Here is a 17,559-nt window from a genome sequence, read left to right on the forward strand (position 1 = left end):
TTTTCTCACCAATTATAGTTTCCTTTGCCTTATATATGTTCTCGTAGTCGATCATTATGTAGGCATATTGATTGTTGCAAATGCAAGTTTGAGTGTAGATTTTTTGTTGTCTATGAAATGAAAATCTAAATGAGAATGTACGATATTAGACGGCTTGAAATATTTGTCAACATGCATCGTATAATTTTTTTCTCAAGGAAATTGCCACTCCCTCTTCCCAAAATCGTTTTGCTAGAATGCCTATGGTGGAAGAGGAATGAATTTTTGCTACTTATTTGAATGCTTGGCTTTTTAATAGGGAAAAATAGTTCTAAATTCGTAAGAAACGGACGATAATTAGTTACGCGTAAAGGTAAATATCTTCCATAGTATACATTCCTCAATTATAACATTGTCTAAAGCATTTGTGCTACTGCTGACACATTATGTAAAGTCTTCATCACACATAAGGAAATCAATATACATGTACATACATATAAACATAATAAATATACAACCACAAAATCTTTACGCTTCGACATTTTCCATAGAGTTTTGTTATAAAACATTTTCCCGAGGCAATTAACTGTACAAAACTCGAAACATCAATAGTCGTCCGGTGTAATTACAGATCAGCCAAAGACACATAATCAGTGTATTTATTATGCATGGGTAATGGATGCATCCTTTTGCTGATGTGCCATCACAATAGCCAACTGGAGCTGGCCTAGCCTGCACAATCTTACTGGATTTTTGTACATAGTAATCTTGGCCTTACCTTCACCCAATAGAGCAACATGCGCAATACTAAAAGATTCGCCTTTTTCGACTGCAAACTGCCACTCGCCCACCGATATTTCAAACCAGTCTTTCTTCGTAGAGTCCGTTGCTTTAACTTCAATGTATTCCCCACCACCTTCTTCATCTCCACCTACAACAATGTCGTATGGCAGTCCACTCTCCTTCACTTCATTCACCCATTTTACGACTTCTTTGTCACCAACTTTCGAAGAGAGATGCTTGAATGCTACCATCTCTCCTTTTCTCCCAGTCGAAAATGCCTGTCGACCATTTGTCGTGCCAAAAAATAGTTTCTCTCTTATGGTAACGTTCGATAACTCACAATTTAGGTCATCAGATTCGGTAACTACATCGGCGTTTTCACTCTCTACAGCATCCATATTGCTTTCACAATTAGATGAGCTAACATTTGTTTGCGTTGCAGTATTTTCAGCGTTAGACCCATGTCCCTTTTGCTGCCAACGTAATGTTTGGATGTTCGACACATTTGCAGTGGAGGAACCCAACTTAGGAGCGGTTGTCCAATTGACAGGTGGCCAATTTTGATTGGTTCCTGATTTTCTTCTGGATTTCGACCCGCTTCTTTGCTCATCAGTCATTCTCGAAACACGGGGTGGGGTTGGGGTGGCCTCATTATCTGTGGGGGCGAGCGTGGATTGAAGTGACCAGACTGATTCTTCGCTTGGGAGTTTCGGCACCTTCTGGCTATTCGAAATGAAAATTTCGATCTTCTCATTCGAGGAACCTGATTCTACCATAGTTGTGATCATGTGAAGAAAATTTGCCAAGTGCAGTTGAGGAATACCCTCAAGCAGGAAGCAAGAAAGCTCCATGAATACCGAGTGTGAATCTGATTCTGGGGTTGTATACAAGATGTCACCCTACATTAAGGCCAGTGAAGAAAGAGTTTCATTAAACACAGAGCAACATGATAGATAATATAATTGAATTCTATAGGAAGAAGCCATGTGTTCTTTAGAAATTGTCATCAAGAATAACAAAGAAGTGAGTTACAAGCCCAAGCACGTTTAATTTGCACATCCGCAAGCGTATAAGATATACGAGAATACATACCTGTAGAAGACAGTTGCATTCAAATCGCTGCTTAGACGCAATTTTAGATTTCTTTATGACCTTCCTAAAAAACAACTTCTCAACGACAACAATACGCAGATGATTCAGGTTTTCAAATCCAGAGAGCTTCAGTTGAAAATATCTATCAGGATGCGCGTTGTAAATGTACCGCTGAGCATAAGGAAGAGCCCAGCTGACCAATGAAGTTTTGGAACTACTATCTGCTGCACCATAACAAATTGCTTCCCGAGTAATAATCTGCAATAAAGATAGCAAATATTGAGATAATGGAAACTGCTTCAATTGCCGACGTCAATTATAGATAATGGAAACTGCTTCAATTTCCAACGTCTATTATCTCATGTATAACCAAAAAGATACAGGCATTGAATAATTGTTCACTCCGCAATTAGTTATTGGACATTAAAAGTAAACCTCGATGTTGTATATTAACCTATCTGGCCCTGTGGCGGTTAGAGTGACCCTTAGTTGTCTAACACAAAAGTACATGGTTGCAGACTAAGTGCATTAAGTGATGAAATTACATACATTTTATATATATATAGAGAGAGAGGGTACCTCTGAAAGGGAAGGGATCCCTAGCCTCTGCATGAAGACAGACACCTTTGCATGAATTGTCTCTTTTTCTTCATCAGATAGCTCACATAAACGAAGAAAGTCAATAATGTTCAAACCCTCAAACTCATTTGCCATCTCCTCATCATTACACCAACACACAATGCCAAAGGAAGAATGTAGAGAAACCCATTTGTCTTGTGATGTGGGCAGAATCGTGGAATCTTTTCTCTCAAGAGTGACTTTCAAGCACTCAACATCGCTGGAATTTAATATTCCAGATTTGAGTCCATCAGACCATTCCAAGAAAACTCGAAAAACCTATGAAAGAAGACTTCAATGTAAATACAAATACATGCAAGGTAAACATACAATAGGCATACATGTCTGCATTTAAACTACTCACGCTTTTAGCTGCCTGTGATGGAGTGGTTACAGTTGATAACTGAAGCAAAATCTGAACGTAGCCAAGAAGGGAAGGGTTCTCATTTACTCCACAATCGTTCACAAAGAAGTCGTGAAGATCGGGATAAATATTGCTTAACATTTTCGTTAGAGGCTGATGAACCGCATCGAAGTCTTTCTGAGGATGGATGATCTTAATTTGGTCCACAGAACCAGTATTGTCATGCCAATACACTTCTTTAGGGGATAAGAGCACACCAGGTACAACTTGTTCAGTAGTAGAAGGAGATGAAAATGGAACAAATACAAAAGCTCCAGAGCTCAGATTCTCCACAATTTCCTGCTTTTTAGTTGCCATTCCTTTCCAAATGATTGTATAGAAGTTGGAAATTTGTGATATGCTGCAAAAGAAATCAATCTAATGAATCATTCAAGTGACTAACCAATTACACGTCTTTAATGTGACGGGGGACAATCTCAACATCGGGGAAACTTTAACTGTAAATAAATTGAGTTAGGGTGGAAATCGTATGGATCAAACTTGAAAACTTAATTTCGGGAAGTGAAAAATTGATTCCAATTTCAAAAAATTCAGAAAGCCACTCTGATTCTGGAAATTTAGTATTTTTTGGAAATTTAATTTTTTTTCACAAATCATGTTACATCTGAAATTAAATAAAAAATGTTCAGAAACTTTTGTGAATTGGGAAAATTCTATTTTTTTTTAAATATCATTTATCTACTCCAACCATAAGAAAATTTCGACTAAAAAGATAAAATCAGATTGAAAAGCAGAACTTCTGGTTATTATATATATATATATATATATATTTCGGATTCTTATCTGATTTGTTTCAGAAAAAATGAAAATTGGAATAAAAAAAATTTATCCAGAATTGTAATTTCTTTTTCTGCAAAATTCAAAAAGTTCCGTTTCAAATTCCACCCCTAGACTCAATAGACATAATAACATTAAAATTAAATAAATAAAATAAAAGAACAATAGGCAGAGACCGCCTGACAAATAAGCATTGGGACAATTGAGATATAAGAAGACAAGCAATACCTAGCCTTGAAAGGGGTTCCAGATCGTCTCCAAACTTCAAGAACTGATAAAGTGTCACCATGTGTAACACAAGTTTTGAAACCAATATGATTTGGCAGCTTCTCATTTTGCACCTGTTTCAATCAGAAGAAAGAAAATTGAATTATCTTTGTCAATGGGATGAAATGCCGACCTCTATTATAGTCTGAAACTGCAAAAGTAATGAGAACATAAACAGATATCGGTTACGAAGAACACCAACATTTAACATCATATCAGGGTTAAGAACTACAGTAGACGTTAAAATGGCTACTAACTGCGATAATTAAAAGGAATTGGCATCATTGCAAAAGAACAAGAATAAACAATAAAAAAAATCATGATCATTTTGTTCACAGGCACATGAAAAAAGTGCAAGAGATGATGACAGATATGATGATTGATCTAACCTTTGGAACAGCATATGGTGCACAATCACCCAAAACTGAACGCACTGCTTCACAATCATGGAACAAGTCTCCAGGGTAGTGAAGTTCATCATCCACACTCGAAGCTACCCACTTAAAATCATTTAGGATGCTAACTAGTGAGGACGACTTGAAAGGTTTGAGTTTCCCTTTCATATTGCAAAGAGCAGTAACCTTATCACTGAAATAATCATCCCAAAGTGTATCAATAACCTGCAAAAGATGCTTGCACCTTTCCCGATCACCACTTGAGGACACTCGAGATAGCAAATCAACTAACTCTTGAGATTCCCAATCTTTGATAGTTGACTCTGGAGAAAACATCTCTTTCTCCGACACATTGGAAATATTGACAACTGTCTTCTCAACTTGAATTGCTTGCACAAAATCAGTGACGCCTACTTCTTTCAAGAATTTCCTCCACTTCAGCATTCCCCTGGCTTTGTGAACTGGATATTTCAAATAAATTATGTCAACCTCGAACCATTTCACGTCAATGCCGTTTATCAACTTTTCTACATCAATGGGATTACCAAACTTCTTATTGAAATGGATTGGCACCTCAGACAGTCGTTTGTAGCCATGATTTGTTAAAATAAGAGCTTTATTGTGAACCTCTGAGATTATCTGCTGCCGCTCAACAGAACACTTTGGGCAACTTGATTGTAAGTGAACCATTATGTAAGAAAGGTACTCACACATTAAACCTTTATTCTCGCTGATAAGTTTTTCATCAGAAATAGCTGGCAAAACATGTACTGTTACAATTTCATGTGCAGATAAACGTTGGACACCAACTTTGTAAAGCATCTGACATAAGTTCCCAACTATAGAACAACTGAAAAGGGCAGGGTCAACAATTCGAAGTTCGGCAAACAAATTTGGAAAAGCTTCAAGGCCATACTCATTATCCATTTTACTGCTCATTGCATCAATGTTCAACCAAATTGTACCCTCACTAATCGACCCATATTTACCATTCAAAAGAGGAATAAATGGAATTTTCCTGAGCCTATTTATAGCATCAGAGTCAGTCCCAAAATCTACAGAACTTTGCCTGGAATCTTGAAATGACATTTCATACAAGGCACTAAGGAAAGAAGATAACCAAGTGAGGCCCATCGATTTGATGCCTCCATCTGTATAGCACAAGGAAGAAATTACCTGAAGCAAGATTTTTGGTCCATATTCCTCAATTCCAAGTGCCCTTGCTAAAGAGTCTGATAGAACTATATCCTTATGCAAGTATCCAAGGCCAAGGAGTTCTGAAATCAAACTATCTGGCAAAAGAGCCCGAACTTGTTCGTTCCAGCTTCTAAGAACCTTGCGTGGAGGAACCCATGTGTTGTTGTCTCCTTCTAAAAGCAGGCAGTTTGATGTACATAACTTAGATATGATAATCCGAGGGAGACTAGCAAAAAACCCATGCACTTCTCCTACGAGAGGAACGAAACTCATAAAAGCTGAAACACCTTTTCCTGGATTCTTTTCAAAACAAGGGAGGCTACAGAAAGATTTCTCTGCACTAATAAACAAGTTTGGGAACTCTGATAATAGCCACTGATTCCATGGGCTATCTCCATCAACTTCTTCTCTTGAAGACGGAAGTATAAAATCACCTTGGATGATAAACTTTAGACCATACGTCCGTAGTGAAAGAAATGCAAAGACGCATTGCTGCTCCATCTTCGGAATGTAATTCCCATCAGTCGATTCCTCCAATGCAAATGCTATCGAGATTTCAGTCATTTGAGCATCATGGCGAGTGAGCTCAGCTTGTAATTTTCGAGATTCCACGAACCACGTCAACCTCTCCTTCCCAAAGGAAATATTTATAATTCCATCTCCAATAACTTCTTTCCTCATGATGTTACATGAATTTGTGAGCATGTTTCTGAACATGATACATTTAAGGCGATGGAGGAAAAGTAGCAAAGAGGGATGAAGATCAGAAAACATAGAAACGATGTTGTCAGTGGCAGAAGCTTCTGTAAACTTTGATCTAAAAGGAAGTACTATGCATGTATTCCAAAAGTGCCTATCATTTTGATCAGTATCTTTGGTTACCAGATTGCTAAACAAGTCAACATCACAGGCAGGCACTATTGTTGGCAAAACAAAACCAATCTCGCCCTCACTTTTATCAAACTTGATATGAAATCCATTAGAATGAATTTCTGGAGCATCTGTAACCTATAAGAAATTCAAGAAAGAAATTTACTAAGTAGAATAATAATATAACAAAGCTATTTAAATAAATATGGGGGAATAGCCTGACTGGGATAACAAATAACTTAGTAAAGAGTTAGAAAATAAACAAACAATTTGAACCATATATATGATCAACTTGCAAGAATGTAACAGTGGAATCTCTATATTGATGAGACAATTACTCAAGAATATTTAATCCGTTTAAATATTTATGGGGTTTTGATGCAGCACAAGGGTATATGCAAAATTTCATTTGCCTGAGAGTAAGAAAAACAAAGAAAAAGACAATCGTATGCAACAAGATATTTCAAGCAATTGCATCTGACTGACAATTTTGAGGTTCTCTAACAGGGGTTTAAAAGGACGAGAATGATTCAAACTCAAAACTGTATAACTTGAAAGTTAAGTACAATAATCGGAGCCCAGTCATGTATACAAAGCATTTTGATGCAACTTTCACTTAAACAGAAAATTAAGAGAAGACAAGAAAAATAAAGGCCTGGTCAGGTAAAGTATCTTATTATACCCGAAAAACTGATTTAAAGCCGATGCCTTTCTTCCCAATGTATCCAGCATTAGATCCCTTCTTTGTTGAATTTCCAACATCACAAAGTGCTCTGATGTTCTCAGTTGAAAAACCTTGTTCATTATTCAAAACAACAATGCCTTCCTCTAGAAGAATGAAAGACAGAGTTGGTTCCACATTTCTTGGGTAAACATTATCATCAGCATTCTGAACCTACAGAGATTTGAACATCGTAATGTTGTTTAAGTTTTTCAATCGCCTCAACAAAAATAAAAACTGGCAGAAGAAACGAAAGCATGTGCAAAGAAAGAAAAAAAAAGTTGCAAACTTACAAGCTCGAGAAGAAAATGCGAGTCTTGAGAATATAACTCTTGTGAAAGACAATGGAGTGCTCTACCTAAGCGAGCATGTTGCTTCTGTAGAATGCTACTTTCTGAGGCCGAATTATTTGGGTCCAGACCAAATTCTTCACGCCTAATAGACTCAATTACAATTTTTGCATCCTTCTCTCTCTGTAGCCCAACAAATTGCTGAGTGCAGTCACTACTGGAACTATAACCAGAAACCGGAACTCTATTGGCTACAGCTTGGTCTTGCTTAAATTCTGCATTATGCAAGTCTGCCTCGACGGATAATATAACTTCATCTTTGGAACAAGTAAAACTGCATGACATATCATTCTCTCTATGAAATTCAGATGACTCATTGAATGGGGACAAACAAAAGTTACTGCAATCACCAATCCACTCAAGTATACCTAGTGATGATCCTAATTCATGAAGCATCAGACGGTCCTCTTTGTGTTTGCATTCAGCCAAAATTGCTGAAGAAGCATCAGGTGCAATAGCTCGAAACCCTGGAAGCAATAAGTTTGCAGCACAGGTACGGAATTCCTCAGGTAGATAACCAAGACACTCGAGGATAAATCTTGATACAAGAGGAGTTGCTTTGTTAAATTCACTTTTGCTTTTCTTTATCTCACTGAGAAGATACTTGTTCCCAACATCCCATTTGGTAGAACTGTTAACAAGGATTTCTAAGGCTTTATCTGCATGGCATTTCAAAAGAGAAGTGGGAACTTTGTGTTCACCCCCATACAGCGCAAGCAACGACAAAAGTTTCACTGCTGTTTGGAAGGAGGATCCTTTAACAAAAACTTCTAAGAATGACTCCACAGTAGCAGAATGATCAAGACGCATAACTTTTCCACCTTTAGTTATCAAACACAGAAGCTCTTTTGTCTTGACCTCGTTCAATAACCAGTTTACTAGTGGACCTAGAGAAGGAGCAAACTTGAAGTCCCAAAATGACCACGAATTTAGGTCTATCAACATTGGAGCATTACGTAAGACTTCAAGGGCATCTTTGGCAGTTAGATGAGAATCAGAGAGACATTTCTCGTCATGAGGCGCAGTTAAAGTTGCAGAAAATAAGACGGTGCTGGATCCTGTGTTGGTTTTGCTATCTCTCATGATATCCAGAGTATTTTGAGCAGAACCATTTCCCAATAACGTAAAACATACTGAAGGGAATTGCATCATAAGCAACTCGGAAACTTTCTTCTTGCTTAAACACTCATTTTCGCTTAAGCTAGCTGAAGCTTGTGATAAGAATATACCCAAATGATGTTGGCTCATGCAGGCTTCGAAAGAAGACTTCCCATTAGTGCCATCAGTCAATAAGTATTTCTGACATGCATGAGGTAGTAGGGTTGCATGTTTGGCTAAAAACGTACAAAAATCCCCAAAACCAAGGGATTCAAAGTCCTTAACAGAAAATTGTTCGATTAGCAAACATTCGCACTTGTAAAGCTTCCGAAAGAAGATCAACTTTTGAAGAGCGGGATTTTCATTGTCTAGGAAATCATCAACAGTCGCCAAGTGTGCAGAAATGTTTTTCAATATATCTTCCACAAAAACACCTAGGGAACAAACAAAAACAAAATATTGATGGGTATTAACTCAGATACATTAATAGAAAAAAATAACCTCAAACATGTACCCCAAACTTCAAGGAAGAATTAACGTAACTCCAGTACACCAACTAATATGCGAATGTAAGAAAAATGTGTTACATATGTTGAGAGAGTGGGGGTCGGGGGAGCTGCATAAAAGCGCATTAATCCACAAAAGAACTAACAAACTACCACAGCTCAGCATTGTATAATTATTGAATATATGTATGATGTAACTCACCATTCTGACCCAAGGAGGTGTGCTTAGCAGCCTCAACCTCTTTTGATGCATAACCTGCATGCTTCTCTGGAGTTGTGTTTTCTAACCCTTGTCGGCTGGAAGCTTGAGAAGCTTCAGATGTACTATTCCACATCCCAAACTTAATAGATGCAATCTGCAGCAAAAAATGCAACATACATTCAAACCAAACAAACCAAAAAAACTAAAATCAGCATTCAACCCCAACCAAACAGAAAAAATAGTTTCTGATCTCATCCCGAACCCCCGCCATGAAAAGTCTCTAAGTGTCCTCTCAAAGACTTGAGGTATCAGTTAAAGGGTCGTAAAGGGAAAAGCTAAGAACGCAAAAGTGACTAAAGTGAAGGTACTCCCTAGAAAGCAATAACTCCTAAATCTCAAGATCACCTCACAGGAGGTGTCAGTTTGGCCTTGTACTTTGATACTGCAGGATTCCAGTCAGAGATTTCTTTAGACTATGTGGGTCTGTTTTGCATTTTTAGAACTATTTTATGCTCTCGTTCTTATGATCGGCAAAATATGGTGTGATCATTACAATGTTAGAAATCAAAGTTGATAATCAAACACGTATTTGGTTTAAAATTGTTGAAAAGAAAAATCCGAGATTATAACTTGAGTATCAAAAAAGAAAAACGGGTCTGGTAAATGGTAAAGGGAAATACCCTAAACATATAAAAAGATATCGTTGACTATACTTTCCAGGCAAAACACTAACTATTATAGAAAGTTTTGCTCCTACACGCATTTAAGGAAGCATTAACAATATTCAATAAAACGAGTATGAAATAGAAATTTCAGACAAACTCACAGCAACATTTAGCAATCCAACGTATGGGTACTTTGAAAACTTTGAATTCCCCTTCTTTTTTTTCGTATTCTTCTTCTTCTTCTTCGAATAATAGTCAACCATCTCCTCGAAAACCTAGAGTTCAAGTAAAATCAGTTGAGATTCGGCATTGGATGCAGCAAGACAGAGATAGAGTGCTATCAAGTATATGTAAATGAAGAACAACCACTTCCGCAGTAAGACAAATAAATATTATTGTACTCTAGAGCAAGATCTTTTACCATGCAAAGATTCAGAAAATAAAGAAGACAGTGACCTTAAAAGATCTAACATGCACAAGAATGACAAGTTGGATTAATGAATTCGCTTCAGCAATAAAATTTAATGCTAGTGATTTGATTTCAAACAAACTAACAACATAATGCAACAACCTGGCCAACCACACTTCTCTAATAGTTGTGAGCGCATGTGATGCATATGTGTATGGGGATAAAGAAGGGATTCACTTCAGACGGCCGAATATATTTGTACGAGTTTTAAAATAAGAATGGGTTAACTGACAAATGGTACAAGATAAACTCGTAATATCTAGAATTAATCAAGTTCAAGTATGACTGCAGAAGGGAAAAAAATAGGCAAATGTTTATACTCCTTTATCTAGAAGAAAATTTCTAAAATACCTAAGTTTAATTATTAGAGATAAGTTTGCAAATGTGAATCTAGATACTTGGAAGAGCTACAAACTGCAAGGCAAACATTATCTATTAAGACAGCTTTGGTGTTTGCTAAAGTAAGAACAGGATGCCACTGTGCAACTGTTAGGAGTGAGAGTTTGTCTCAGGGGCAAATGTGGCAATAAGAAAGTGTAAGAAGCCAAACTAAGGAAATAAATCACGCCACAAACTTTTGAAGATGAAGAACCTTCAGAATATAGCAAGTTATTAATTGCTCGTTCTAGCCATTTTGTATATTCTTTTTACTCAGTTTCTATCCTCTCCTCACCCTGCTTCGCCTCCCCCAACCATTGTTTCCTAAGAATGGTTTAATGTTAGTAGCATTAGAGGAAAGATTATGACTATCAATTAAGCTTTGACGATAATAAGTACTAGAACGACACATTTACGGAGGAGAATAGAATCTAATGCATGTCAAAGATTATATATCAATAGATGGTGTCATAGCCACAATTGCTGCTTAATATAAAGAGAGTCAATGTACCTCATCAACATTCTTGTCCCTACATGTATCTGTCCAGATCTTTATGAACATTCTCGTAAAACCATCAACTTCCTTCTTATATCTGAACCCTGAGTCCATATTCTCACAAAAAAATCCGGGTAGAACCCTGCTTCCATCAGGCATTGTTATAGGTGTCTCGTGGAATGATGCGATGGTGAACCTTAAACTTTCAGGTTTTTTTGCTGTCACATTATTGTCATTGGTACTAATGCTGCCACGAGAAGATAAAGAACTGCCACACGCATTTTCTTCAGCTGTTATTAGACCAGAACATTGTACATTGCTTTTATCCATATTTAGATTCTCCGGTGAGGTCTTGCCAGAACCCCGCACATCCATACTGTCTTCATGTTCATCGTCATTCCCATTTTCGTCACGGACAAAATCTTTGTTCTCATATTTCACTTCCAATCCGTCAAGACATTTCATAATTGAGGCTTTTTCAGATCGTCTAACATTCATGATATGTCCGATATGCATCCTGTTAGATAAAGATTCAATTACTTCAGGCAAAAAGATCCTTCGGCTAAGCTTCAAATTTATGTCGTGATATAAACAGATAACAAGGAGGGGAGGATACTGGAAAAACAAATGATCATTTCAGAATATGAACTTAGAATTTTCTTAAGAGAATTTAGCAGATAGGATTAAACTCCTATAGATGGTCAATAATTTATTAGTGAGTATTAAAGACTCGGTTCCATATTCAGTTAGTGCAACACATTAGGCAAGTCATAAAGTGTAGGTGCATATAGAGCAATATGACAATTAACGAACAGGTATACAAAAAAATATGTTCCTTCATTCATAGTCACTATTCTTCTTGTCAATTGTCAAGCATTCCACACGGGTGGCATGGGTTACTTGTTTGAGTTAAATTTTATATTTGTAGCTTTTATGTCGTCTCATTTGAAGTTTGTGCAACTTCCTTTTAAGAATCATGACCGAAGAATCTTAAATCTTGCTCACGTATATATTAGTCGAGACTTAAAGCAACCTCAAAAGCATGCTCAACAAATGTTCAGATTTACTTTTAAGAAGCGTGATCAATGTAGGCCGTTTTAGTAATTGCTATACCTATATTCTATAAATTCCTAATTACTTCAATTTTAAAAGCCTTTGGTGAGATCATAAAATGACTCGGTGAGCAACTCCTCGCAGTAATGCCCTTACTTCATGAAATTGACCTCCAGTAAAAAAAAAAAAAAAATAGTACAATCGAAAAATAATATGCATACCCTAAACTCTGGATGCGTAGACAGAGGGTTTCTTTTCCTTGCTTCTTCCTCTTGGAAATAAAATCCAATAAATCATCAGGAGTTATCTTTTTATTTCTCCAAATGAGTAAACCGAGGTAAGAAATAACTTCTTGGGTTGTAATCTTGAATACTTCAGCGACATCAGATCCAACAGAAAAGTAATGCTGGACTAGAGGATGCTGCAACAAAGGTCCCAACTCTAGTTCTTCAAACCGCCGAACACCCTCGCTATCACAGATCGCCACCTCCAAATCGTACAATGTTGTAATTCGTTGAACCCCAACAAAGCAATGGATGAATGAATTAACCTAGAGAAAACAAAAATAAACACTATAAATTAAAAAAAAAACTGCATTGAACAGAACACTCTATTAACACTTCAAAATGTTTCCTTCTTTAAATAATATTCATAAATCAAAGCTCAACTTGAAAAGAAAAAAAAAAATTAATCATATATCTGATTTTTTTTAAAGTAAATTAACTTCCGTTATTAACAATTAATTAATTTATTTTTCAACCTTTCCTTCGATGACCATAATTCTGAAGAGCGACGGAACTTGCTGCATCGGAAACCCCAGAGAGTCCCACGAATAGGCTTGAAGAGTCAACAGCGCCGCCTGCGACACTTTCCAAGCCGACACGTTTTCCCCCTTCGCCAGAATATCGGTCTGAGATTTCACCACCGCCCGCTCGATTCTCTCAAGTGCTCGCGCCGACTCCGATCCCCAACCACCAACGCCGCCGCGCTGGGGTCGCCAAGTGTGACCGTACATTTTTTTTTCTAGAGAGAGAAAGAGAAAGAGAAAGGGAGCACTGGCAAATCACAACTGAACGTTGGGAGGAGCGGGAAAAGGAAATAGAGGTGGGGCCCAGTAGTGGACGTTGACCGACGGTCAACTAGCTGTACGGAAGTCTTTGGTGAATTAGTACTAATTTAATTTCAATTTTTTACATAGGCCTTGATAAAAAAAATGGACTTGCTATTTATGGTTTGAAAATTGTTATTTATGGTTTATAATGAAAAATACTTTATCTCTCTAAAACCCCAAAATTTTCCAAAAAAATCCAAAAACCTCCCTAAACGAGTAAAAGCCCAACTTGGGCGCCCATTCATGCAGTGCAAGCCCAAGTTGGGCGTGCAAGCTGCATTTGGGCGCCCGAGTTGGGCGTGCATTGCAAAAAAAAATAAAAAAAATTAATTGAACGCCCAAGGCGTGTACGAACGCCTTGGGCGCCCATCTTGGGTTTTTGCGCAGAAAAAAAATCTCTACAAGGCGATGTAATTGCTCTCACTAAAATTCGAAAATTCGAAATCAAGCTTGAAGAAGGGTTGGGCTTCTATTTTTTGATGTAATTTCGACTCTTTTATGTGTAATATGCATTGGGTAGGTCGATTACGGAACAAATTTCATGTTAAAAAGCCCTACAAATCGATTTGTAGGGCTTTTTTTTCGCAAAAAAAATGTTCAAACGCCCAAGATGGGCGCTCAAGGCGTGTACGAACGCCCGGAAAAAAAAAATTTGCACTGGACGCCCAACTCGGGCGCCCAAATGCAGCTTGCACGCCCAACTTGGGCGTGCACTGCATGAATGGGCGCCCAAGTTGGGCTTTTACGCGTTTTGGGGGGGTTTTTGGATTTTTTTGGGAAGTTTTGAGGTTTTAGAGAGAGAAAGTATTTTTTGTTATAAACCGCAAATAGCAATTTTCAAACCACAAATAGCAATTCCCAAATATATATATATATATATATATATATATTAAAGACTTTTAATATTGTTGACTCACATATATCCAAATTTTATTGGTTATTATTCACATAATATTAATTTAGTAGTAAAATAATGATAGGTGGGCAATATATTTGTATATTGGGTAAATTACACCCACACCCCTTAGATATGATGAAATAACTTTAAGGTCCTTGTGTTATCGGTAATTACACTCACCCCTTGATTCATAGTTAGAAACTCTAATGGGATAATGCATTAGATACGTTATTGTTATTCCGATAGGTTTCTAACGGACAATTAGTTTCAGGAAGTGACAGAGACAACATAACATAACGCTATAGGTGATTTAAGAAATGTTGGGAGAGTCATGTCACCCCCTAGCTCTATGTTGTCTCCACCACTTACTAAAAGTAATAGTCTGTTAGAACTCTATCGGAACAACGTATCTAATGCATTATTCCCTTAGAGTTTCTAACTATGTTTCAGGGGTGAGTGTAGTTACCGATACCACATGGACTTTAATATTATTTCAGCATACCTTAAGGGGTGTGGGTGTAATTTACCCTTGTATATTTCAAAATAAGAAACTAACATAAGGAATATAAAACCATATTTGAATTTTGATCAAACAGATAAGGAAGCAAAATAAAAATGATTTAAAAAAAAATAGTATGTCTATAATACGTAATTATTGTATGTGTGTATACGTGTGTGTTAAAAGTGTGTGTATACGTGTGTGTGTGTGTGTGTGTCAAAAACTCAAAAGTGTGTGGGTGAAAAGTGTGTTAAGAGTGTATCAAAGGTGTGTGCGCGCGCGCTTGAAAAGTGTGTTTGAGTGTGTGGCTGTATTTGTGTATATGTTTGTGTTAAAAGTGTGGCTGTATTTGTGTATATGTTTGTGTTAAGAGTGTGAGTCTATGTGTGTATAAGTGTGTGTGTCAAAAGTGTGAGCTCGCATGTGAAAAATGTGTTGGAGTGTGTGAGCATGAATATGTATGTGTAAGTGCGAAAGTTGAGTATACTAAATTTTGAACCACATAAGTTGAGATATTCAACTATAAATGGAGAAGACGATTATGCTTTTTCGTTTAGTTGTTTTAGTCGTTTCAAGTCATATTGTTTTGTGCTTTTCATTCTCACGTACACACACGAGTACCTCTAAATGAGATTACCCTTCGGGTTGGTCTATAGTGTTCATAATTACATCGCCGGCGGAATTTGGCACCAAAATGGTGGCGGATAGGCTTGCGCGTGACAGTTATTGGCGGCATAAAGATAGCGACGACACGATTTTCTTTTTGGAAAAATCAAAATCGAAACATATTGTTAATTTCCGTAAATACATTTTCCCAGATCCGATCTGTCTAATTTCCATCCGAACATGTACGTCAGTCCCACTAATCGAATTAGGGGTGGGCATTCGGGTCGGGTTATTCGGGTATAACCCGACCCGGTCGGGTATTACCCGACCGGATCGGGTAATTTTTTACGTAGCCGGGTTTTTCCCGGGTTCGGGTACCCGGTGATCCCAAACCGGGTCGGGTCCGGGTAATAGAAATTCTACCCGGGTACCCGATCGGGTACCCGGTTTAAAAAAAAAAAAAAAATTTTTTTTATATATATATATAAAGATATATATATATATATATATATATATATATATATATATATATATATATATATATATATATATATATATATATATATGTATATCAGTATATGTATATGTATATGTATATGTCTATATATATATATAAAATATAAATATATATATGTATATCAGTATATGTATCTGTATATATATATATATATATATATATATGGGATTTTTATGCAAAAGTCCCCAACCAAGCATGTTTATTATTCTAGGTATAGGGGACATATCTCTTTCACCAATAAGCCCATCCCTTTAATATTTATTATAACTAAAGGAAACATTCATGTATATCCCAATATTACCCTCAATCATTTATACCCAATTCTTAATTGTAATCCAAATTAATCAATTTTGTCCATAAAAGTTCAATTTTGACCACAAAAATTCAATTTTGACTTTTTTTTGGAGTATAATTTAATATGCTCCAATTTCATCCTTAACTTAATTTAATCTCAATTTGACCCCAAATTTCACAAATTATTAAATTTTGACCCAAAATTTTTTTTTTTTTCAAAAAAATTTTTTTTTTCAAAAACTTTTTTTTGCCGCCGGATTCCGGCGTTGACTTTTTAAACTTTTTTTTTTTTTTTTTTTTTCCGGATTTTTTTTCCGGATTCCGGCGTTGACCGGCGGTCAACGCCGGTCTCCGGCGTTGACTTTTTTTTTTTTTTTTTTTTTCTTTTTTCTTTTTTTTTTCTTTTCTTTTCTTCCGGATTTTTTCGCCGGTTTCCGGCGGTCTCTTTCTTTAGTGTTTTTTTAAGTTTTTTTTTTTTTGTTTGGTTTGTTTTGTTTTTCCACGCCCGCCGCTACACGTTGACCGTAATTGTGCTGTCACTTACAGTAATTTAGCGTAATTATACTGTCAATGATAGTTAATTAACGTAATTGTACTGCCGTTGACATTACATTTATGTAATTGTGCTGCCGTTGACAGTAAATTAATGCAATATTATATTTTTTTATTTATTATTATTTTTTTTTATTTTTTTTGATTTGTTGACAAGTCAACGTAATTATATTACTGTCGTTGACAGTAAAATAACTGTAAACACAATAATATTACTGTCAACAACATCAATATTATTATTTTTTTGGGGTGTTTGTTTTGTTCGAGTTATTCACGAAGTAACGTAATAATATTACTGTCTACTATTGTAATATTACTGTTGCTATAGTAATATTACTGTCACTCACAGTAATATTAATTCTTTTGGTTTTTTTTATTTTGTTTACATTTGTTGAACGGACAACATAGTAATATTACTTTATTATACAATAATAATGAATTTTGTTGTGTTAATATTAATGTGCTAGAGATTAATATAGCAATATCAATGTGTTAAACTATAGTTTAGTTAATTTTACTGTGTTTAACAGTAATATAGTTAATATTACTGTCATTCACAGCAATATTGCTGTTTAAACGGAAAAAAAAGTTACAGAAAAAAAAAAAAAAAAAAAAAAAAAAATTAAAAAGTCAACGCCGGAGATCGGCGTTGACCGCCGGAATCCGGAAAAAAAATCCGGAAGAAAAAAAAAAAAAAATTAAAAAGTCAACGCCGGAGACCGGCGTTGACCGCCGGTCAACG

At 36.3% G+C, this 17,559-nt stretch overlaps 1 protein-coding gene across 1 annotated transcript; it reads right to left on the reverse strand.

The window, feature by feature from the left end:
* Positions 1-409: 409 nt before the first annotated feature.
* Positions 410-13,394, reverse strand: LOC105951783 (protein NO VEIN). Its single transcript, XM_012975236.2, has 13 exons — positions 13,101-13,394; positions 12,562-12,890; positions 11,303-11,804; positions 10,106-10,219; positions 9,280-9,433; positions 7,417-9,005; positions 7,085-7,297; positions 4,330-6,540; positions 3,902-4,014; positions 2,837-3,236; positions 2,434-2,751; positions 1,855-2,112; positions 410-1,661 (listed from the first exon to the last, which is right to left on the reverse strand). Exons 1-13 carry the CDS (start codon positions 13,353-13,355, stop codon positions 642-644), a joined length of 7,476 nt encoding a protein of 2,491 aa, XP_012830690.2. The 5' UTR covers positions 13,356-13,394; the 3' UTR covers positions 410-641.
* Positions 13,395-17,559: the final 4,165 nt, after the last annotated feature.

Source organism: Erythranthe guttata, chromosome 14, assembly GCF_056151865.1.
Source record: "Erythranthe guttata isolate IM_541 chromosome 14, IM_541, whole genome shotgun sequence".
Lineage (NCBI taxonomy): Eukaryota > Viridiplantae > Streptophyta > Magnoliopsida > Lamiales > Phrymaceae > Erythranthe > Erythranthe guttata.